Source organism: Pygocentrus nattereri, chromosome 26, assembly GCF_015220715.1.
Source record: "Pygocentrus nattereri isolate fPygNat1 chromosome 26, fPygNat1.pri, whole genome shotgun sequence".
Classification (NCBI taxonomy): Eukaryota; Metazoa; Chordata; class Actinopteri; order Characiformes; family Serrasalmidae; genus Pygocentrus; species Pygocentrus nattereri.
Genome location: NC_051236.1, coordinates 15,086,061 through 15,111,126, shown reverse-complemented (window position 1 = coordinate 15,111,126; position 25,066 = coordinate 15,086,061). Strand labels below are relative to the sequence as shown.

Sequence of the window (25,066 nt, the reverse complement as noted above, 5' to 3'; positions counted from 1 at the left end):
ACACGGCTTGAAAACCGAAAAATCACTCCTTAAACTGTGTGGGCGTGGCTAATGAGCAGCTTGACCGACAGCTCTCCGTCCAAGACTCCTAGCCTACTCCGCCACTGACACAGAACTAATCATTAAGGCACAAACAAATAGACGCCCAGACGGATGGACAGACGAAGCAACGCACAAAGGAACGAGAGAACAATGTTTGTGTATGAATAAACGAATGAACGGGCGATATGTAGCTATATACAGGTGGTCTAGCTTGCTAGCTATTGGTTAGGCTGTGATACGCTTCTCTGGCACTGAAACGGGTTTGTGTGGGCGGGCAAGAGGCGTCAGCCTCTCGTGTGATTGGTTAGGGGAATATTAATTGGAGTGATGCACAAGATTAGGACCGTCCACCCAGCAAACACGCAACACTGTCACAACTTTAGCTGTGTCCCAATTTAAGGGCTGCGTCCTTCGAAGGCTAAGCCGAAATGAGACGGTCTGCTTTTCGGCAGATTTCGTGTTAGCGTCACAGCACCGCTGTTCCCGCCATCCCTTGCGTCATGAAACGCCGCTCTTAAGATTAAGAGATACTTTTTTAATCCCACAAACGGGGAAATTCCACCTCCGCATTTAACCCATCCGTGAAGTGAAACACCACATACACACCAGTGAATAGACACACACACTAGGAGTTGTGGGCAGCCCTATCCACGGTGATCAGGGAGCAATTGGGGGTTAGGTGTCTTGCTCAAGGACACCTCAGTCATGTGCTGTCAGCCCTAGGGATTGAACCGGCAACCTTCCAGTCAGAGGGCCAGTTCCCTAACCTCCAGCCCATGACTGCCCCCTTGTCGTGTTCTTTTCAAGTTCTTTAAGGATGGAGTCAGAAACTTATGTACTAGATTTTCGTTTTTTTCATTATATTGGAGCTGGAGATCCTCTTGCGTGCTTAGAAATCTCTTTTTCCGCTCTTTGCTCCCAAAAAAACTAAATTAAATGTAAGTGTACGTTTTGCTTCAAACCACAGTGGCTTTTTAACATTTGTATTGTTAGACATTCAACTCAGTTTAAACCAAATGCTTACATTTAATAGTGTACTCCTCAGCCATTCACTCCTCTGCTGATGCTGCCATGTATTCGAATCCTCATTGGCATGCATCTGAAGGATGCAGCCCCTGAATTGGGACACAGTGCTTGTGTGTATATATATATATATATATATATATATATATATATAGTGCTGTCACAACCTTATTATTAAGTAACGTTACCATTGGTGTTGTGACTACCTGCTTGAGACTTAGCAAATTCACAATATAATGGAGCTTATGAGGATATTATATTCCTATATATTATTATTCACTACGTTGTCATAACTTTATGAGGAATTACATTTAAACTTTGTGACAACATTGTGGGCGCCAACGTAACCAAGTTTGCTGGGCAGTTTACATCGAGAGAAATAATCTGCCGTGTACTGTTTGTTGGCACATTACTCTGAGGGGATACATAGTGTTTGCCTGGAAGAACAAGATTAACCTAATTTAAAAGAAAGCACAGATTTAATTTCCCTGGGTCTTTCATGAATGTAGCGCATAACAGAGGAAGAGAAAAGGGGTTCAAAGCATGTCGCAGGGTATTTGATGTGGTGAGTTTAGATAGGTTAAATTGTAAACTATTATTATTCTAACAGTATTCAAAAAGCAGCCTTTAACATGGACGGAAACCTGACATTCAACCAACTCTGCTTAGCAACCATCTTTAGGCACCACTTTCTCCATCAAGCGATGGAAAAACTCCTCAGAACAGTCCACAACACAGAACGAAACAACACTGTTTACATGCCAGTGGTGCCCGTTATGGCATTATAAATGCTTTGTTTTTTACATGTATATTGTATGAGTTCTCCCTCAGGTGGAAAGCGAGGTTTTTTAACGTGACTGGCTGTCGCTACGCGACGCTCGAATGTTTGTAAACGCAACAGAAAAGGTCTGATTCACTTTGACTCCTGAATCGGTTCGACGAGTATTACTGAAAAGAGTTGATTCAAAACAGCCGATTCATTAAATAGTCGGACGTCACTGCGTAAGACATTCCGCGGGGTTCTTATACCGGCGCGACGATGAAGACGGACACGGAGATATGCGGGCAATAGCACTTTACAGTTCATATTTTTGTTCTACGTTGTTGTGTTTTTTTATTTTATCACAACAACCTTTTATGTTAGGAGGGAGTGAGGCCCTTTTCTAATTGCAGGGACTTTCTCGGAACTTTGCTAGACAGATAGGTTAGCTGACTGGCTAATGTGCTAGCTCTTTAGCTCAGTTAACAGTAGAATCCGCCGAGTCTGCCCTACTAACGTTAGCTGCTGTTTATCGGTGAAATCATGCCGCCGATAGAGAAAGACGCCGGTCGGGGTCAAATTAAAGCCCAAATACAAGAGCTTATCGACACCAACTCCGTCGTGGTTTTCAGTAAAAGCTACTGTCCCTTCTGTAAGAAGGTAAGTAGACTAGTCTATGAATTGAGCACTGTTCTTTTTCTGGCTAGCTCAACCAGCTAACTGGCTAGCTTAGTAGTTAGCTCACAAGAAATGGCGCCATACAGTTTGTGCTGTGTGTAGAGACACAAAGTTAAGATGTAGATTGTGCAGTGTTATGGAAGAAGGTTTTACGATGTTCTGTGTGTACGTATGCTAAGACTGTACGGAGTTATAAGAAGTTATGTTGCCCGAACATTGTGTAATTTAAGTTCACGTTAAATTGTGTTGAGCGTAGCCAACACCGCGAATGGAGCTGAGTGCACTCTACTTCAGCAGAACTCATGACCTGGACTTCAACCGATAGCAGTGGCGGCTTTATCTCGAGAAGGCTGCTTACTGTCTCTTCTACTCTTATTCCAAGGCGCGAGCATTTGCATGCATTCATACACTTGATCTACCTCGGCGCACGTTTTAAAGTTAAAGGGTTGAGTCTGATTGGGCAGTGATTCCCAGTCTGGTCATTGGTTATCCTCTGCCCTGGTCATTTTATCGTTTTTCTCGCGCTGAAACACGCCCATTTCAACCCAGAAAGGACTTGTTAGTGGGACTAGGTGTGTTGGATCGAGGAATGCATCATGCAGGGCAGAATACTCCAGGTCAAGGGGTGAGAACCACGGCCTGAGAACAAGATTTCCCTTCCTGGTGGTCCATGTTTTCCTTTTGTACCCACCTCCAGTACTTCTACATCAAGCAGTAAAGAGCAGTGGACACCTGATAGGGTGATATTGGGTGCTGGGATGGAGCCGAGATGTGGCGATATGGTCACTTAGGACTAGGTTGGGAAACACTAGTGTAGGACAAGGAGAACCAAACTTTTTATAGCAGTGTGTCTCCCAGACAGCAGTTAAACATTTTAGCTTAAAGTAAGTCCAACTATGAATAAAGGGTTATCCTAGTTAAGGGGTGTCTAGTCCTCGTCCTGAGAATCTACTACCCTGGACATTTCAGATCCAGCATCCCTGGTTCTAATGTTCAGATGCGCCTAGATCAGGTGTGTTAGATTAGAGTTGGACTCTGCAGGATGGTAGGTTTCCAGAACCAAGATAGGGCACCCCATCCTAGTTCAGTGTGTTGACCTTTATAGTCAGTTCAGCTTATACAGAATAAGCTACAAATCACTTGGCTCAGTGCTCAAAGTTCAGTTAGTGTTAACATGTCTGACCTTAAAAATGAACTTGATCACTTATGTTCTTTAGTTTTGCATAATGTAGAACTTGATGACCGGACCAATTGCAACATTACACATGTGATGAAGCCTTGCTTGTTGTTGTTTTTTTTCTTTTTGTCTTTTAGGTAAAGGATCTCTTTCAGGAGTTGAAGGTGAAATGCAACGTCATAGAACTAGATTTGATGGGTAAGCATGACTTTAGTGGCACACAGTTGCCTTCTTCATTTGTGTGTTGTCTTTTTAACAGTGTGAGCAATGGCAAATTAGCTGTGATGAATGATGGCTAATGAAGTGAATTATTAAACGATCACTGCTGTGTGGTAAAGAGTAGTCTAAACATCTCATAAGATTTGGATAATTTTTCTAATAGACTTTACTTGTTTAGTCTTTACAGAAATGCTGCAGTGCAGTTTGCGAGCACATTTAAAATAAAAATCAGTTAACTGGCCCACAATGGCTACGACAAGGCAAGATTTACTGCCTTTATAGAAAACCAGTCGGAGTCGGAATTTCGGATCTAGGTTAGTCATTCCAGAATAAAAAAAAATAAAAAATAGGATGACGAATGTCCTCTCATTATGAACCTTATATTTTAGCTGTACCAGTAGACCTTCTATGTGATGTAGATCTACGCTGTAGATTAGGATTCAATCCCCTGCCTGGGTAAGCAAGTTTGGTGTGTTCATTTGAGGACTTTTAAGTTCACATTTAGACTTGATTTTTATTTTTTTAAGTTAAACATTGTTAGCAGGGATACCTGCATTTATCTAAGCCCTATGAACATTGTGTGTTGGGCCTGTGTGCTAATGTTGTTTAATAATACTAGTAGTAGTAAAAATAACAATAAGTTACATTTATATAGTGCCTTTCACAAACCCAAGGTCACTTAACATGGCATGGGGGGGAAAGAGGAACTAAAAGGTTTAGCAGGTCAGAATAAGTGTCAGTACTGAGTACAGTTACTGTAGTTGTCCACACAAAATGCTGAATCATTCTCTGGCTTTCTGCTTGGCAGTGCACCATATCCCTTTCTGTCTTTCTCGCTACACTTTACCCTGTGACTCTCAAATGATCTCAAATCATTAATTAATCTATTTTTCTTCCCCGCCCCACACACTCTGTGTTTCTGTATCTGTCTCTAGTCTTGCCCTCTGTTGCTGCTCCCACGTCTTCCGCCTTGTTTGCTCTTGACTCTCCTTTATCTGTCTGCATACATGTACTTGCTTGATGCTGGAGTGCAAATAGCATGACGCATACTATCATAGATCAGCCTCTGTAGACTGGTGAAGTACTCAAGCAGTGCCATATTTGCAGAATTTGCTTCATTAGTAGGAGTGGCTCAAATAATTAATATTTATCTTTGTGTGTGTGTGTATATATATATATATATATATATATATATAAATATATATATATATATATATATATATATATATATATATATATATATATATTTATTTATTTATTATTATTATTATTATTATTATTATTTTTATTTTTTTTTAGTATTTGGAAGCTTAATATTAGCCTGAAATAGAGCAGTGAATGTTAATATATTAAACGTTACAAAAATATGTATACTTTGTTTACTAAAGTGCATCATAAATTCATACCACCTCACGTCAAAGTACAATAAACTTCGCTGCTTTCCGCTTGGTAGTTAAAGCTAAACGAGCAAAGGTTCCTCTAAAAGAAATCCTGTGCGGGAGCACTTTGAATTTTCGGACTATAAGAATAATGCTCAGTGAAAAATCTACACTTAGAGTAGGGGGGCGTTATGGTGTACACAATTTGTGCCATGATATTTAGTTTTTGTTAATTTAATAAGTTGAACTGGAGAAACAAAATGGAACTTGTAGTGCCACATATGAAAAATGCTTTAATATAGGCATAATAATCTACAACTGCAGTAACTTGTGTTAAACTTTTAACAAACTGCACTGCACTAAATCTGATTAAACAGGCTTATTTGGAATTAATGTTATTGTTCCTTAAGTGCTGATGATATCGACCTTATGCTCAGAAAAATGTATTGTGACATTTTATCACGACAACAATAAAATATTTTTTTGTCCATCCCAGCTTACAGCTTGGAATACACTGAAGGATGACAAGTTTAATGAATTAGCTTAAAAATGTAATTAAACTGGTCCTTCACTGAGTTTAGCCATGTGTTTAAACCTCACTGTGTTGTTGAATAGTTGTTTAGGTGTAAAACGTGTCACAAACAGCAGATATTTTGACCAGATCACCATAGCAGGATTTTATTAAAATCAAAGTCTCCACCACGCAACGTCAGTACAGCACTGGAGCAGCTCTGAAACTGCTGCACCAACAAGATCATGTTTTAGTAACCTACCATTTTAAAAATGGGTCAGACCACTATAGATAGCGGCATTGTGAAGATGCTGGCTCACATTTTGAGGGCTTTAAGACTTGTGTCTAGTGCAGCTGTTAAAGCATGGATTAAAATGGAAGCATTTCTATTCATCAGTAGACAAAAACACTTTGAATGTAATTGTTTTCATGGTGACTTTGAGAATGAGGATTCAAATGCTTGTTCAGAAATGGTACCAAGTATTTGAAAGTAGTAAGATTCCTCAGTCTTTCACATTACTGTATGATGTATCGTTGAGGTTTTCTAAGCCTTTTAGCTGAGCTTTGCAGAAGTGAATGTTTGTGTAGTTACGCCTACAATTAATAATACTGTGCTGACTAAAGTAATTTAACAGTACAATTGTTTCTCTTTTACATATTCTAATCTTTCTTTTTTTCCCACTTCTACTGGTGTGTACAAAAGCTATTATTGTCTAACAGGAACAACTCTAGCAAAAATGCCTTTTATTCAGTAGTGATAGGTCAGGTAAGGTGTTCTTTGACACTGTATTGGTACACAGTGTCTGGGCTCTGACTCAGTGTGTCTGGTAATGCCATTACCCCGGTGTCTTGCCTCACATTTGGCACGTTACAACAGCGGTGTTTCAGACACACTGAATGAAGCGCAGTAACTTGAGTGGCCGTATCACACTACATTTGTCTGGCATCTGTTCTAGAAAATGGGTCCAACTACCAGGATCTGCTGATGGAGATGACTGGACAGAAAACCGTCCCCAATGTCTTTATCAACAAGACCCACGTTGGAGGCTGCGACAAGACCATGCAGGTAGTACTTCATGCAGAAATATGAATGTTTACCTTTGTTTGACTTATTTAAGAGGTTTTGTATTTCTGCTTGATGTTGAAACATCCAGCTGTTTGAAATGGTGATATCTTGTGTGGAATTCAGTTAGTATTCAGTTAGAATTCAGTTAGCAGGGCATCCAAAAACCCTAAGCTACAATTTAAAAATAAGTCGGTCCAGTCCTTAATTATGTCATATTTAGGCTTCACAAACATGTTTGCAGTCCTGCTTTTTAATGGATGCGCTACATCTAAAAAGTGAACCTGATCTTGTAACAACTCTCCTGTTCTTGTGTGCTCAGTATATGATCTGTGATAAATAATACATTTTCATAAAAAGAAAACTTTGTAAAATAGCAAGTAAACAGTAAAATATATATTGCAGTTCTGTGTAGCCAGCATGTTAATGACTACAAATTTGTCTGGACAGTACTCTGTTTTAGAGACACTTTTGTTGTCACTCTTTCATCTCAGTCTTCTGTCCTACAGCTTTACCAGCCTGCAGTGCAGATATGTGCCCTTTCACAATGCCACTTTATGTAGTGATGGGGAGGAAAGACCTTTGTAATTGGAATGAATGATACATGAGAACCCTTATTATGATTACCTCTTATCGCTGTGTTTTTTGTGTCTATGATAATTATTTTCCTGGTTGTCGTGGTTACAGGCGCATAAAGATGGCCTCCTCCAGCAGCTGCTGGGAGGGGAGAGTGAGGTGTATGATTATGACCTGATTGTCATAGGAGGTGGATCTGGGGGCCTAGCCTGCTCAAAGGTAAGAAAATCTGCCCAGCACCCAAGTGCTTACAGTTAGAGATACACAAGTACAGCCTTTTCCTTTTCGATACAGATTCTTGAGTATCTGCTGATACTAATTATCTAACCAAACTAGCTTGTAAGTCCTGATGGTTGCATAGTTCCACCATTTAAATATTTTGGTAAAAGCTTGGTAAGAGTTCTGTGTCACTCTTAAAATATGTCAAGCTTGAGGGGCTCTCGAGTGGCACAGCTGTCTAAGCGTTGGCCTTATCAGGAGATTGTGAGTTTGATCCCTGGTGATGCTACAGCCATCTGTGGCCAGGAGTCCAAGAGAGCACAATAAGCCTTGCTCTCTGGGTGGGTAGGTTGCTGCACCAATTACCAATTACTCCCCAATTACTCAGCGCAATTCTAGTCAGCGCAGCCGTCTGTTAGCTGACATAACAGAACTGGTGGTACGACATGTGAGCAGTTCGAAAAGATGTGGCTGGTTTTACAGGTCGCAGAGGAAGCCTGTGCTAGCCTTCGCCCACCTAAAACTGGTGGAATCGTGTGACCCGGAGTCCTAAGTAGTAGGAGAAATAGGAGACGATTAAATTGGGTTTATTTTTTCTTTATTTATTTTTTTAAATAAAAGCGTCAAGCTTGAGTGAATAGAATTTACCTTTTTAGTAGAGTTTAATATTATAATTTAGTAATAAGAATCATAGGTTGAATATTTGATTGTTCACAGCAGTTAAAAGCTGAACCGAACAATACATGGATAAACTTGTGGTCTGTATATGTAAGCACACCACAGCTTTTCCTGTTCATCTGAAACAATGCTGAATGTTGTTTCACATCAAAATTTCAAGTCATTTGTTTCATGCGTGTCCCATTAACTTGTGCTTAAATCTTGGCGTGTCAGGCTTTGCTGGAGTTCAGTAACTATTAGTCATTCATGTGGGTAGTCTCTGCTTTGTTTAAGCAAAAGGCTACAAGACTATGCCACTGAGTGATGCTGCTGGCTGACAAGTGCACAGCAAGCTGTTTCTTGGCTAGCAGACTGCTATGTTAAAGGTTAAACCAAGGCTAAACATTATCTTCCATATGTCTCTCTAATGTTTCAATAATAAATAAAACCTCAATAATAATTTAACTTGACATACACAGTGGTAGATTATTGAAAGAATGCTGACTCAACCATTCAGGGAAGGGGCTTCTAATATCATGTGTAACTTTGTTTGTTTGTATTATCTGGTGTATTTGTGGCATACCTGTAAAACTAATAGCTTAGCAAGAATTCTAAAATGTCTGTCCTACTACTTCTGCTTTTCCTCAAAATACTAGTGTTAAAGATTTTGTCATGAGACAAGAAATTGCTTCATGGTATTGGTCAATGGTATCTGTATTGACTTTGCTGATGCTGCGTTTAAGTGCCAAGATCACTGCCTTTACTCATGGTATCTGTATCGTTGCAGATCTACTTACAGAAATTGAAACAGTTTTAGTGATGTGCTTCCTGCTGTCATTATAGCTCTAAGGTGCTATACCAATGAGTTACATGGAAGAAGATTGGTGCTTGTGTAACAGCCTTGTATCTCCCGTTGATCTCTTTATCACAGAAGGAAAAGAAATATTAATTTCAACTGTCTTTTTCAAATGCTCTCATTGACGCACTTCCTTAAGAATCTGATGAACGTTGCAGGTTTTATTGTATTTAAATTGCATATGTTCTGATATGTTCAATAGGCAGCAGCTAATTTGGGCAAGAAAGTCATGGTCCTGGATTATGTTGTCCCCACACCAAAGGGCACTTCTTGGGGTAAGTGGTGATGACTAGAGGTGGTCAAAGTTTAGCAGATAGCACAGCAAACTTTTTCCCTCACTTTTTTGCCTTTTACTTTTATTTAAGAATAAGTGTCTAACTAATGTGTCTAGGTCTGGGTGGCACGTGTGTGAACGTAGGCTGTATCCCGAAGAAGCTCATGCATCAGACTGCTCTGCTGGGCACAGCCATGGAGGATGCTCGCAAGTTTGGCTGGGAGTTCAGTGAGCAAGGTGAGATGGATTGCTCAGACTATTGGGTTATATACATAAAGCAGGTAAAAGTGGTCCTTTTTTTTTTTTTTTTTTTTTTTTTTTTTTTTTTTTTGACGTGCTGTTCACAAAATCTTAATTGTGACCTATATGCGACATTAGTTTGAAGACCAGTGCTTCGTGTGGCACAGTCATCCAGTGGTGAAAAATCAAAATGGAGTCAACAGTAACAGCCGCTCCCAGAGGTTTTAGTTTTCGGCAGTATCATCGGTGCTAATAAGAGGTTTTGAGGGCTGATACTTTGGCTTACCATCCAGAATGCATTAAAGCTTACTGTGAAAAAGGCTACGTTATTTGTCCTCGGCCACTTCTTTGGTTGGTTGACATCCTTGGTTTCTGTAAATTTTGTTTTTAGACTTAACTTTTCTTTGATTCTGTAAACTTGTTGTGGTACAGCAGCGTTACATTATTTCTTTATAGATCTCTTCAAACACAGTATCATAAACCTCACCCCAAATGTTAAAGGTTTCAGCAGCACAAAATAATGATGAATGTCAAATTGGATTGATGTAAAAGTTGCATGAATTCTGATCTAGCTGTTCAGACTGAGTCACGTTGCTGCATGTCTGATGCATATTGGATACGAGTACCACAGATGAGTGTCATATCGGATGTGGAAATATCAAAATATTTATTTTTGCTGTTCATAAAGATGTTGTCGCGGTGTTGCATAAGAAATGGATTGGTTTTAGACCACTTTCACTTGCTGTGTGACCGTAGCCTTAGTTATGATTCTGAGCATTATATGATTACGTTTGAAGTCATCATCTTACTTATTTAGATGCTCTCAGTGCTCAAAGCTAGGCTAGACAAAATGATTTTTTTTTTTTCTGGCAAAACAAATTTTTCTAAAGGAGAAATTATGCAGGAATTCGCTTCTGGTTGCAGTTAACTTTGTTTCCTGGCAAGGAAATGTTTTAGGTGAATGTTACCTGAAAATTTGTGGAACTTGAAAGTGTGAGCCAATAGAAAAGGGCAGTGTTCTCTGCTTTCTGAAAAAGGAAAAACTGATCTATAGTCAGTAGGAGTACCTAGCCAGCTGGTTGTTCACTGAACTATGCCTTCCCTGCAAAATCATATCACACGAGAGCATTAGTCTTGGAGAAAATAGTGAGATGAAAATCTGTTGTGACTTTAACAGTGATTGTGCTTTGCATATCTAGTGGATGTCTGACCAAAAACAAAGATGAATTGAAGCTTTGGGAACAATACACACCACTGGTGAAAGAATTGCTTTAATATCTTAACATTTAATACCTAAGAACAGCCTTAATATCATTTCCTATTTCATTGTCATTACAAGATACTTTGTGTATCACACCTTTTTATTGAGATTTCAGTATATTAATGAATGCTTAATTTTTCACAGTAAACTTGGACAACACTGTGATGGCTGTAATTGGGTTTCTTTCCATTTCGTTATGAATACAACAGAACAAATCTTTGATAGGAAACAAGGTCAGGGCAGCAGGTTGACGTGAGCACACCATTTCTGAATGGATATTGCCGCCTAGGGTCCCTGCGTTGGGCTCAAGGCGATGGCATTGCATTGTACTGCCAGTGGTTGCTAGGCTGCTTGCTGCTTTTAGTCAGTGCCTCTATTTGAAATTAAATGATTTCTAGCTGCTTGAATGCTTTGGTCACTGTTGGTGTGCAAACATTGAGATATTGTTTCTTAAACTACTTTTGATTTTAATGAACAAAATTGTAGAGGGACATGTATATTGTATTTTGTTCAAAAGGTTAAAATGTCTGCTTTAGTTTCTTAAGAATTACTTGCCATTTAAAGGTCATTTAAAGTTTAATGTTCAGCTATAGTTGAACCAGTTTGGTGTCTTATGATGAACATTTATTTGTGTGATTTTTGTTGTAATATCTATTAATAGATTCTAAACAGTCTCTTGAACACACATCTTATTTTCAGTTTAGGAACTCTTGGAAAGTTTGATGTTATGTTATTTGATGGAAGTTTATTTTGTCAGTATTAAAATATCATCATGGATCTCATTAAAATGTCTAAGTACCATGATGTGATTATTTATTTTATTTATTTATGTGGTGCTACTGTGACCACCCCTACAGTTGTCCTGTTATTCAAGAACATTGTTCAGTGTGTTTTTGTTCATCAGGATTTTAAAACCCTTTACTTATAAATAAACCTGCCCGTTTCACCCTTTCAGTAACTCATAACTGGGAGACAATGAAGACAGCAGTGAATAACTATATTGGTTCTTTGAACTGGGGCTACAGAGTGTCTCTGCGCGACAAGAATGTCAACTACGTCAATGCCTATGCAGAGTTTGTGGAGCCTCACAAAATCAAGGTAAGAATCTTGGTCTTCTACCTTTACTGAACACACAAAGACCAGTGTTTCTCAAACAGCCAATTCATCAAGCATGAATAATCTCAAACCTGTAGACTGGAGAAAGTATGTTTCAGGCATGGACAGTATTTCAGTGTAATGAGATCAAAGATGGACAAGTAACTTGATGGCAGTGAGTAAAAAGCAATAATAACAGCTAACCTTTCTTCCACTATACCATGACCGATTTGTGAAGTGTTCCACTGTTTGGCAAATGTTTGTCATGTTCTGAGGCTCAGGCTTTGGAATAACTGTTACACAAAGTTGGAACAGAAAAATTTGAACAAAAAGCTGGCAAATAAGAAGCCAAGTTCAGCTTTGTAAAAAGCAGACTTCTTTTTTTAAGACTGACCAAAGCTAAGTTAATGATTATTTTGAATATGCTCGTCTTTAGCAGTACTGTTTAGCATTTCAGTTGTTCTACAGACAGTTAGATGGGTTATTGAATTATTGCTTGAAAATTGTGCATAATGTTCACTTATTTGCATCTGTGCAAATTGAAATACTTTTTTTAATACTAGATGAGATGTAAAAGAAACTCACCACTAGCCCATTTATTTATTTATTTATTTATTTATTTATCTATCTATCATATACAGCCATATATTGTATACACCAGTGAAATGTCAGGAAAGTATTAAGCTATGAAAAAAAGATACCGCCCAAGCCTTAAGCTCATAAACTCTTATTTGCAGTGACATTTATTATAACTGGTGTAATAGTTCTCAATAGATGGCCGCTAATTATTTTTAGATTGCCTAGTTCATGCTAGGACTTGCACTTTTAATATTTGTTTCATTATTGATGTGGTTTGAAAATGCAGAGGTGCTAATGATGTTGAATATTTATTTCTTTGTTTATTAACTCCTACCCCCCCACCCAAAAAATAGGCCACAAACAAACGTGGCAAGGAGACATTCTACACAGCAGCCAAGTTTGTGCTGGCAACGGGAGAGCGGCCACGGTATCTTGGCATCCCTGGAGATAAAGAATATTGCATCACCAGGTTAGTGGTTCTCTATAAAGAGCAGAGACTGCAGAAGGGCTTTTATAGCACATGCAGAGATAAACTGCTGTCTCAGGAGAACCTAGCTTAGTGCAGAACATCATGGCCCAGAGCTTAGTTAAACTGCACTAACCCTGGGGAGAATGGCTATGGGAGCCCCAGGCCCTACAGGTGATTGTGGATGGGCTTAGCGTAGTGCTGGTTTTATGTACATAATGTTCAGAGCAGTTCAGGTAAATACAAGGTAAATGGTTCAACAACACACAAAGATGATTTCAAAATGCGCAATCAGAACCTACTTGCAATAATGAAATGGATTGTTACATTGGCCAGCCAGTCACCTGAAAAATGAATGTGTGCTATCATGTAGCACAGATTTCAAGTTTACCTATTAATCTCTCAGACCAGGAAGTCCAGCCGCAGTCAGGCTTCTTTGGAAATACTGGAAATCTTTCTTCAGTAAAGAAAAAGGAACAAGAAGGATTGATTGTATGCATGTGTACTTAGCTTGTGTGCACATTCCATTGCTTGCTTATTCCGTGCTAATCTATGTCTCTTTCTATTGCTGCAGTGATGACTTGTTCTATTTATCCTACTGTCCTGGTAAGACCCTAGTGGTCGGGGCATCCTACGTTGCTCTTGAATGTGGGGGGTTCCTTGCTGGTCTGGGGCTGGATGTGACCGTAATGGTACGCTCCATTCTGCTGAGAGGCTTTGACCAAGACATGGCCAACCGTGCAGGGGACTATATGGAGACACACGGAGTCAAATTCCTCAAGAAGTTTGTTCCTGTTAAGGTGTGTGTGAATGTGCATGAGAGAGATTAACTATGGAAGTCTTTACTTTATGAAGTGTGAAATTATTGCCACTGCAGTTATGTAAAAAGTAGCGGAGAACTCATGTCTGCATACCCCTATTGACCTGACCGTTAATACAGAGAAAGTTCGCTGTTTAATTTATTTTATTTTATTTTTTAAATACCCTATTTAAATAAAATGTTTTGTGTTTGTTGCAGGTGGAGGAGCTTGAGGCGGGTACTCCAGGCAGATTGAAAGTGACCGCGAAGTCTACAGAAACTGATGAGGTCTTTGAAGGAGAATACAACACTGTGAGTATGAACAGGTGCACCAGAGATTTAACCATGGTCTCTTACTTGTTTTCACAATGCCCGATATGTCAGGTTATTGGCTTTTTCTGATGTCTGGTAAATCAGAACAGACAGAAAAAGAATCAGTAGTGCCAGAGCTATGAATATAGATATTTTTTATTCAGTGTTTCACACGCCATGCTGCACTAAATACACTTACAGTTGGTTAGTGTTTTTAAATACTGACTATGCACAACAAGCATCTGTATGTGTCCAGAATATTTACAAGCCCCTCTTTTTTAGGTGCTGATAGCTGTGGGTCGTGATGCCTGCACGGGAAATATCGGTCTGGATAAGGCTGGAGTGAAGGTCAATCCCAAGTATGTCTTTTTCATCATGTTTGATGATCTTGATCTTGTTCTGCCTCCTTACTGACCAGTTATTATAGCCCCTCCTTCCCTCTGTTCATTTAGAAGGATTTTGTTGCTGTGGTTATTTGTAAAGGGGATATAGAAAAACTCTGGGGCACTTGGAAAAGAGTAGTCACTGTGATTCAGCAATGTTGTTAGGAGTTGCATCAGTATGGAGGTGGGGGTGAAAAGTTTTTAACTGAATTGAGTTGAGTAGAGATAGATGGCAGGAAATGACTGTTTTCCTGCAAAATACGACCAAAAACATGCTTGTGCAATTGAGCTTAGTTGGGTGTGTGTGTGTGTGTGTGTGTGTGTGTGTGTGTGTGTGTGTGTGTGTGTGTATATATACATGCTCGCGCATGTGTACAGCTGCCAGGAGTATTTTATCGTTTGACTCAGGGCTGCCTGCAGATGTCTATGTGGCTCCATAGCGTGGAGATTTGCCTAGCACATGAGGCTTAAGGCCCCACTCAGGCAGTCATATGACTCCATATGACCCTTCAGGCTGGCCACCACCTTGTACACTTGTGCATGGTATAGTACTTATCACCACTCACCTGTTCTAGAGGCATCGTTTAAGTAGTTTTTTTTTAATCCTACTGTTGGCAGTGTAGTAATGTTTGTGATTAGTGACTAATGTGAGCTTAGTCACAACTGACAGAGAAATGGCAACAATCCAAACCCACATCTTCTCTTAGTAGCTGAGATTGTTTGATTTGTGTGGCCGTATTACTTAATTTTCTTCTGCGGTTTCTTGAGGAATGGGAAGATCCCAGTAAACGATGAGGAGCAGACCAACATTCCACATATCTATGCCATTGGGGACATACTGGAGGGCAAGTGGGAGCTGACACCTGTGGCCATTCAGGCTGGGAAGCTGCTAGCTCACAGGCTATTTGCAGGCTCCACTCTGAAGGTGCTTATATGTTATAGCATATCATTAAGCTATTATATATAAACACTCATAAATCAAAATCTATTTAAACATGCAACTAATGGTTAATGTTTTCCCCAATGCTTTTTACATGAGCCCTAGAAGGCTACTATTGGGAGTATTCAACGTGTTTGTGTTTTACATTTTCAGTGTGACTATGTAAATGTTCCGACTACTGTGTTCACACCACTGGAGTATGGCAGCTGTGGTCTCCCTGAAGAAAGGGCTGTAGAGCTCTATGGACAGGAAAACTTGGAGGTGTGTATGTTAAATTTCCCTCTCTGTCTTAAAGGTATTTCATGTTGATTGTCGTCTTTTAACATAAGAATATATTCTGTGGTGTATGTGTGTTAGGTTTTTCACAGCCTGTTTTGGCCTCTGGAGTACACAGTGCCCAATAGGGACAACAACAGATGCTATGCCAAGATTATTTGCAACAAGTTAGACAATGTAAGTAACCCCATTTACTTTTTATCTGTCGTGTTTTTTTTTTTAATTTTTTTTTTTTTATTGCAACTGTTTGCAAGTAATTAGTACTGCTTTTTGTTGTGGAAAAACGAACTAAAACTAACCTCCTAAAATGGTCATCATTTTGACAAGTCATTACAAGATAATAAATCATTAACTCAGCAAAGCGAGTTTGGATTCTATTGCTGCCAGAAGTGGAGGAGGGGGGAAAAAAATCATAGGCTTTTAATTAATTGATTGATTAATTAATTGGTTTTTTTAAATCCCTCCTGTATATGCAGAGAATGGGATTCCAAACATAGTTTATTTGCATGTGTAGTGTCTCTTATAAAAATAAAATGTTAAAAACTGAGGTTACACTTCAAAATGTCAGGTGTTGCAAGCTCTTAATACCATCAGAATTGGTCTTCTGATATTACATGTTTTGTCACAGTTATTGCTTTTGACCGTTGATCAAAGCTGTTTTGGCAAATGATGCACTGTGACCTGTGAGGCACCAACAGAAGTAATGGTTATGTGTTTGTGTGTAGGACCGTGTGATTGGGTTCCATTACCTGGGCCCGAATGCTGGAGAGGTCACTCAGGGCTTTGGTACTGCCATGAAGTGTGGAGTAACCAAGGAGCAGCTGGATAATACCATTGGCATACATCCCACCTGCGCTGAGGTGAGTGTTTGTGTGTGGCGTATAATAAAGATCAAAACTGTAATATTGGCATATTTTACTGGCCGACGTGATGTGTCTTTGAGAATAAATTTGCAAATAGCAACTTCAGTCTTTCTTCTCTCTTTTCTCAGATCTTCACCACGATGGAGGTGACCAAACGGTCAGGTGGTGACATTAATCAGGCTGGCTGCTGAGGTTAAACCCTGCTCGTTTAACAGACTGTCCTAAGACCATATACACTGGTTAACACTAGTTTATGTTGGCCATACTGGTCTCAACCATTCTTTGACCAGTCCTTCAGTGCACTCTCACTCTCTCTTCCTCTGTATTGGACACACTATTTATATATTAAAAAAAAAAAAACTTTCTCTAGGTCTTTAGCCAGTAGACCCTCCTGTTCACTTCAGTTCAAGGCTCACCTGTGTCTTCAATGAAACTAAATTAACTACAGAGCAAACCTGACAAATTGATAAGAGCTGAAGTTCAAACAATTAGAATTACTGCATAGTCCATTTTATATGAAGTAGCCTGGGTCAGGTCTTTTCTGTAACTTTCCTGTGTTAAACTGCTAAATGCCACTTCCTGTTTTGGAGCAAGTGGTTTTAGTGGCTGAGTGTAGGAGATGCATCAGAATATGACTCTCTATGACCAGGCTTGGCCTTGCTGTATAGGAGAGTAGGAGACGCTGAATACTCGAGGAACAGTCTGTTAAACAGCGGGGTTACTCTGCTGCTCCAAATCCTCCGAATCTGAGTCAGAAATGCACTAAGAGTGGATGTTTCTCTCGCACACATACACTTACACAAGCATTCTTACTCTTAGTGCTATGTGATGTTTTAGCCCTTAACCTACATGCTGAGGTGGGCTGAGACTGATGTTTTCTGCTTGGACTGCTTGGAGGTAAACACTTTATCGTCCACACACACTCTAGTCCAGCATACTCAACCGCAGGCTCACAACCAGGGCCTTACAAGAGGCCAGCATTTTCCCAGGAATATTGTAGTATGAGTCAAGTGATGATTTTCTATCAAAGATACTTAATAGTCCAGGACTGGCCTCCTTTGTGTACAGATGAACCACCCTTTCACTTTTTGGAGTTAAACGCTATGTATGCTGTAATACAATCTGAGCTACAATATTATTAGGAGATCAGGTCAGACACTTTTTCTTTCTTTTTTTTTTTTTAACTTTACATTCTAAAGTAATAAATGATGGTATATATTTCTCTGGGTTTCCATTACCTTTACTTTTGTAGCTCGTTTCTCATTTCCAGCCTTGAATTGCTTTCAGAATGAGTTGGCTCGTTCTTTTCCTGTTTGTCAGTTGAATATCTGATAGGAAGCCATTTGACTGAACAGCCAGTCTGTGTACAATAACACTTCATAACTCCTCTTTCTACCAAAGTTCAAACCAAAAGTTGCATGTAGATATGAGCTTGTAAAAATGTCAATTAATGTCCCCAAAATATAAACAGTATATACATATAAATGACAAATATTCATGTATTTTAAGCTGCCCAGTTTGTGAAGCCTTTCAGTGCACTTATTTCCAAATTTGTCGTAACATGAATGTTACTATTTAAAATGGTCATAAATGAATACCTGTGTTTGTTTGATGCCTGGAAAATGTACAAACCAGGGTTTCTATGGTATCATTGATTTCTGAGTAATTAAACAAACTTTAATAAAACTGTATACACAACCTTATCATTTGCAGTGTGATTGACATGCTTTACAGTTGATATCTGTTTGCAGTGCTTGCCGCATGCATAATCTGTAGAAATTATATTGTGGTTAATGAACTAACTGGTGAAATGATGTCTTAGAGATTTTCTACAGTTGTATGCAAAAGTTTGGGCACCCCGGTCAAGTTACATTTTGTTGATTTAGTGAGAATAACGTATCCTCTATAGCAGGCATGTCAAACTGACCTCCTGGGCCAAAGGGCTGTGGAGATTGCCCTCATCTACCGCTCTGAATTCAGTTCATAAAAGCCTTGCAAATTAGCTGAAGAGCTGAATGAGGTGTGTTTTGAGGCAGTGTGCTGAAGTCTGCAGTGTTTTGGCCCACAAGGACTAGAGCCTGACACATGTGCTCTACAGAGAATACAGCACATTTACTGTACTGAATTTAACACAAATGTGGCCTGTGCAAAAGTATGGCACATTTTATTTATTTTTCCTTCTGTTGAATTCAGCAAATTAAAAAATGTGCACTAAAATGAGCAGAAAATGCCATGTTTGTTCCCTGTGAAGGATCTGTTCACTTAGAAAATCAACAAAATGTAATTTGACCAGGGTTATTCAACTTTTGGACTACAGACATAAACGTTCAAAGATGAAGAAATTGCTCAGGTTTGCTTAGTAAGAAGAGGGGAAAAAATCAAAGGTGTGATTATGATGAAATCTGGGTTTTAACTTACAGCAGAAGTCGATTTAGTAATTAAATGTTTCTGCTTTTGCCCCAGAGAGGAAGCAGAAGTCGACAACGGTTAAACCTGATTCTTAACTGCAGACTATCTATGACGGATGAGTATTGGTCATGATGCATTAAATATCTGTAGTCAGTATTTTTCTTGCATAATCCTGTAATCATGTTTTTTGACCACAGATTCATTTTGATAGGCCTGAGAATAGAGCCTACAGTATTTGATCAGCAAAATGTGTCCATTCTAAACAGCCTTTCTTGATCATTAATGAATATTGATGTACATCCAATTATACTACCAGATTTAAAACACTTTATTCAATTCCAGGACTGTAACAAAGCAGCTCACACCTGTCCCTGTGAAGTAGAGCGGTGTTCATTTATATACATCAGAGGAGACCGGGCAGTCTAATAATATAACGCCTCCTTTTAATCTGCCTTCATTCAATGGGTTAATTGTGATGGTGCTCAACACAGGCCTGAAGATCAGACGAGGCCTTACTGGTGTGAAGCTTTTGTGTTAGTTCCTGTGTGGGTGTGGGTCTAGTCTTGTTTTTCTGTCTTCATGGGGATTAAATATCCCCAAATGCACAAGTAAATGCCAGAACTTTGATGTTATGGGGGTATTTTTGCAGGTTTCAGCCCTGAAATCTGATCTTTTCTTTTGGGTTACTGAATTTAGGATTTGCAAACTGACGTTAGACTCAAGGATACCATAAACATTAATGATGTTTGAAAATCTGTGAGAGTCTTGACTTGGATATACAGGTGCTTTCAGGAAGGGCAAGGGTCACCGATCTTATCTAGAGTGGGTCAGCGTGTCTGCAGTTTTTCATTCCAGCACGCCTGATTTCACCTGGTCTCAGTTATCAAATAATTGAATAGTTAGATGCGATGGTTGGAATGGAAACCTGCAGCCACTCCGGCCCTTTGTGAATAAAACTAGCGGCCCTTGTACTAAGGCATCGCTGTAAAGAACCCTTTCTGCCACCTTTATTTACCAATGTGTATCTGCCAGAAGCTGACTGTGTTTTGTATGTTAATCTTCCCCATAATTCCTAGTGATTCAAAAGATAGGCATTTAGTGACTTACACTTAAACTTTACAAATCTCTGGAACAAGAGGCTTAAAGGAGTGCTCCTGATAGGCCTCATGTGACATATAACATCACTTATTTCCTATTCTGTACGTCTTATCTCTCTCTCTCCACCCCAGACCTGAACCTGTATGGCCTTTTTCCAAGCAATCAGCTCAAAGGTTTGTGTGCTAGTGATTTTAAAAAGAAAAGAGATAATATTCAGTCACCTTTCAATTTGTCCTTTGTTTTGTGTTCTTTGTCCTTGCCCACTCCACCCTCAGACTGTACAGAATTTGCATGGTCATCGTGAGTAATACATTTTGACCTGGCAGGTTTCTGTCATCACTCTAAAATTGAGAAATTACAATAAGCCTTATAATCTATATGTGCAACTGTTGGGCCTTAAGGCTTTATGGTGAGATGAATTTATGACGTTAAGATTTGTGAAACTGCAGGATGACAGTGCAGTTAAATTTTTTTTCTTGGGTACAAAACCAGGGTGTTGTGAAAGACTGTTGACTGGTAATGATGATGCATTTCCCAAGATGGCCCTGGAATACACTACTATACAGCTTCCTTTTTCACTGAGATTAATTTAGGTGACTAAATTCCACCCTTGGGCACTCGTCCTCTATTGCCACCTGCTGATATTTATTAGTAGTGTCTTTTTAAATAAGAATTGACCATGACTTTACATAAATTAAACAGTGTTTTGAAGTCTGTGCTTTTTTGTGTATTTTGTACTTTAAAAACAGCCATTTGAAAAGTTGATGTCTCAGAATGCAGTAAGGAGCCCTTCTTTTCAGTGGTGCTGAGAAAGAAAGAAGCCTATTTAAAACAATGAAGAGTAGTGTGTTTAACATCACCCATAGACCTGGGAGCTGAATGACAACTGTAAAAGAGAACGCAGAATACAGGAATGCCTTTTGAACAGTATAAAAAAACTGATTGTCTGAATAGCCAACAGTCAATACAACAGCACTGCCCCATCAGCTTAAGTTAGGTTATATACAAGGTGGGCCATTTATATGGATACACCCAAATAAAATGGGAATGGTTGGTGATATTAACTTCCTGTTTGTGGCACATTAGTTTATGGGAGGGGGAAAACTTTTCAAGATGGGTGGTGACCATGGCAGCCATTTTGAAGTTGGCCATTTTGGATCCAACTTTAGTTTTTTCAATGGGAAGAGGGTCATGTGACACATCAAACTTATTGAGAATTTCACAAGAAAAACAATGGTGTGCATGGCATGGCTGCCATGGTCACCACCCATCTTGAAATGTTTTCCCCCTCCCATAAACTAATGTACCACAACAGGAAGTTAATATCACTAACCATTCCCATTTTATTTATCCATATAAATGGCCCACCCTGTGTGTGTGTGTGTACACACACATTGCTGTTGTAACTTTACAGGAGGAGGGAAAAAAACCCTACTTTACCCTTAATGGATGTCAATGGAACCAGACGTTTTCCAAGTCATTTTTTTTTACTGTGTTTGAATATTTTAGTAAAATATTAACTCATATGATTGGGCTGAATGGGGGTGCCAATGAGGATTTTGCTTAGGGCTTCCAGAAGTTCAGACTTAGCCCTGATTAATGTGACTGATTTGTGACAGGCAGAAATACATGTATCTCCAGCATTTAAAACAACCAGGCCAATTTATTTTTCCGGATTCAAATATACTAGCATAGCCCAGCAGCTTAATTGGCTTCTGTTTGAATAAAATGAATAAAACATGAGATCTGAATGAAAATTGTCAATTGTCTTGTGTCCTAACACTCACATTTTTAGGACACCTGGGAGAGTTACTGCCAACATTTACAAGGACTCTGGAAGTGTGTGATTCCAACGTCAGTAAAAATGAGGAATTTGCATGCCAGATGCAAATGTCACTATATCTAAAATCAGCCCCTCCTCACAAAAGAACTCGGCACTTTTTAAAGTATGTCATGGTTTCTTCTTCTTAATAATAATAATAATAATAATAATAATAATAATAATAATAGTAAAGTTATGGCTCTGTTACACTGCAAAACACAGTTCAATTGATTTGCCCTGAGCTCTCGTCATGTTTCTGCATTGTCACTAGATGGCAGCAAACTATTAAAAAAAACCTCTTAGAAAACCTACTCATGTAACGGTCTACAGTTAGACTACAAGAGCAGGAAATACAGTAATTAACCAGAACAGGACAGAAAAGAGATCAGCCATGAGATGTGTTGTCCAGACAGGAGAGTCTGGGAGAAAAGGGAGGGGGAGAGAAAATCTGTGTTTGAAGAAATGAACAGGAAGGGAGGAGGCAGCTGGACTGGGGTCACTAAGTGATCTAATCTTCTCTGCAGTCTGAATTGGCCAAATGTTATGACCCCCCTCCACACACAGACACAAAGCTTACCATAAAGCCTGAGCTCACAAAACTCACTCCATACTGAAAAGCATTGTTCTTTTCTTTGTCCTTCTTATCCCCTTCTTCTTATACGGTACTCAGCTCAGTCACAGTTTCTCATGCCATTTTCTTCATTTCCTCTCTCACTGCAAAATATCTCAAAGCATAACCCTGAGCACCACAAAGCATGTGATAGTTTGTGTGACTGCTGCTTTATAGCAATTTGCAGTCTCAAAAAAGAAAAACCTTAAGTAGAAGTAGAAAAGTATCTGGTCAAAAAATTACTTAGGCACTGAATAACTTACAGAAGCGCAGTGGAGCTTCTTGGTCCAGTCAGCGTATATCAGCATAGGAACTAATATTTAATGACTCTGTTTGATATACTCAGTCTAAATTAAAACAATGTCCAGAAAAACGGAATGAATAAACCACAAAAAGCAATGACTAACTGCACTGTTGAAATGCTTGGAGTCAATGTTAGTAATAATATAAAGCCACTTTTCTTATAGATGAATATGCTACCTGTGCAGCTTTACATGCGTCAAATAATCAGTATGATGGAAATAAATCTCTCTAAAATGACTGAAAAAGCTGTATAACATCAATTAGAATTAATAAATGAATAAGCTAAATGTGTTGTATTTCAAATGGTAATCAAAGGCTGATATTATAAATTACAGCAATTTGATTGTTTTTTTGTCCTTATCATGTTAAATTACAACAGACTGTGCTTTTCTGGGCATATCATGGAGACTGTCAGCACTTACAGAACAGTGACCAACTGCCTGTGTTTTTACAAAATGAGCATAATCAGATCTGTATAACTGGACTAAGTGTGGTGTAATGTGTGAAACCATGAAAAAACTGCTGTATTCATACTTTTTATAGTAATATTTTAAACACAGCCCTACAGATCTTTTGTCTTTTGCAACTGATCAAACTCAGAAAATAAATTCATATAATTGTACATGTTGTGTATGTTAAAGTCTTCAAGTATTGTGATATCACATTTTTGCCCTATTACCCATCTCTACTGTAAATAAATACTAATAGTATATCATTTAATGACCTCTTGTTCCTCCCAACTTAAAACACTGACTAAAAAATTTAAAATGAAGGGTCTTGATCGAGAACACATTACAGACCTTCTTCAGTAATATTTGTTGTTTGGGAGTGGGCTTTACACATACTAGCAGAGGTGGACAAAGTACACAAATCATGCACTTGAGTTAAAGTAGAGATACCCAAGGTAAAATATTACTCCGGTAAAAGTAGAAGTCCTTACTCTAGACCTCCACTTCAGTAAAAATGCAAAAGTATTTGGCTTCAAATGTACTTAAGTATCAAAAGTAAAAGTAAAAGAGTAAGTATACTAAAAGAGTAATTCTGGCTCTGATGTCCTGGTATCATTTTTGTAACAAGACTGGCTTCATGAACTCATTTTAGGTGAAAATACTCCAGTGTCTCTCTTGGTAAACCAGTCTTTTAATAGAATGTGATTAATTAGTCTAACACTGATGTCTATTAAAATTATCCTAAGCACAAAACGCTGAAGGTAAACAGTTTCCATCAGGTAGAACAGAGTGGCTCTGAAATCACTTTTTGGAAAAAGTGCTTTAATCAAAACTTGCTTTAAACTCAGGATCACAAATGAGTTTCCTTCACTATATTGCATCTGTAGGTCTCTGTTCATACACTAGCAAATTTAGTAAACAAAACATTTGTTATAGTAAACAAATTTACTATAACATGAAATAGTTTTTGTATAAATTCAGAAAATAAAGGCACAGCCAGTCACGACTGCATATGTTTACATATTTCTATATTGTAGTCTATTTACACAAAGTTAGGTTAGTTCCATCATTTAGGTTTAAAATTTTACATTGCTGCACTGATGTTGAACCTGGTTTTGTCCAACAGGTCAAAACAAGCCAAAAAAAAAAAAAAAAAGAAAGAAAGAAAGTGACCGCTGTGCCCTGATTGGTGCTCTTGCTTTGCGCTTCTTTTGTTTTGACATGTTATGTTTTTATACACACATAAACCAAAAGGAACGACAGATTTCACATAATGTAGTTGAGTAAAAAGTAAGATATTTGACTTTGAAACATAGTGGAGTGAAAATAAAATGTTGCCCAAAATGGATAAACTTCAGTAAAGTACAGATACACAAAAAAGTACTTAAGTACAGTAACTAATTACATTTACTTAGTTACTGTCCACCACTGCATACTAGAAACATCAGCGCTACATTATGATTAATACCACTTTAATTAGAAGAATAAAAAAAAGCTGTCCATTGCACACCAGCTGCTATTCTTTTAAAAAACCTTTATATGGAAAAACGTATTTAAGGTTCACAACTGGACCCTAAAGCCACTGTTGTACTTTTAAGGGGACATTTACATTGTTTACACAGTGCACCGGGATGTTTTTCCATTGTTCAGAAGTTGCTTCCATTTTCTGCTTCACACGATAAAATAAAACTCTTTAAATCTTTATTTTTCATTGTAAGTATACGTTA

The 25,066-nt window shown here is 38.6% G+C and overlaps 1 protein-coding gene across 1 annotated transcript; it reads left to right on the top strand.

Moving 5' to 3' along the window:
• The first annotated feature begins 2,065 nt into the window (after positions 1–2,065).
• On the top strand, positions 2,066–18,351 carry txnrd3 (thioredoxin reductase 3). Its single transcript, XM_017697902.2, has 16 exons — positions 2,066–2,485; positions 3,818–3,878; positions 6,746–6,855; positions 7,540–7,647; positions 9,363–9,435; positions 9,552–9,671; positions 11,891–12,033; positions 12,963–13,078; positions 13,650–13,875; positions 14,094–14,186; positions 14,469–14,545; positions 15,338–15,494; positions 15,663–15,770; positions 15,867–15,962; positions 16,511–16,645; positions 16,777–18,351. Exons 1-16 carry the CDS (start codon positions 2,369–2,371, stop codon positions 16,837–16,839), a joined length of 1,803 nt encoding a protein of 600 aa, XP_017553391.1. The 5' UTR covers positions 2,066–2,368; the 3' UTR covers positions 16,840–18,351.
• Positions 18,352–25,066: the final 6,715 nt, after the last annotated feature.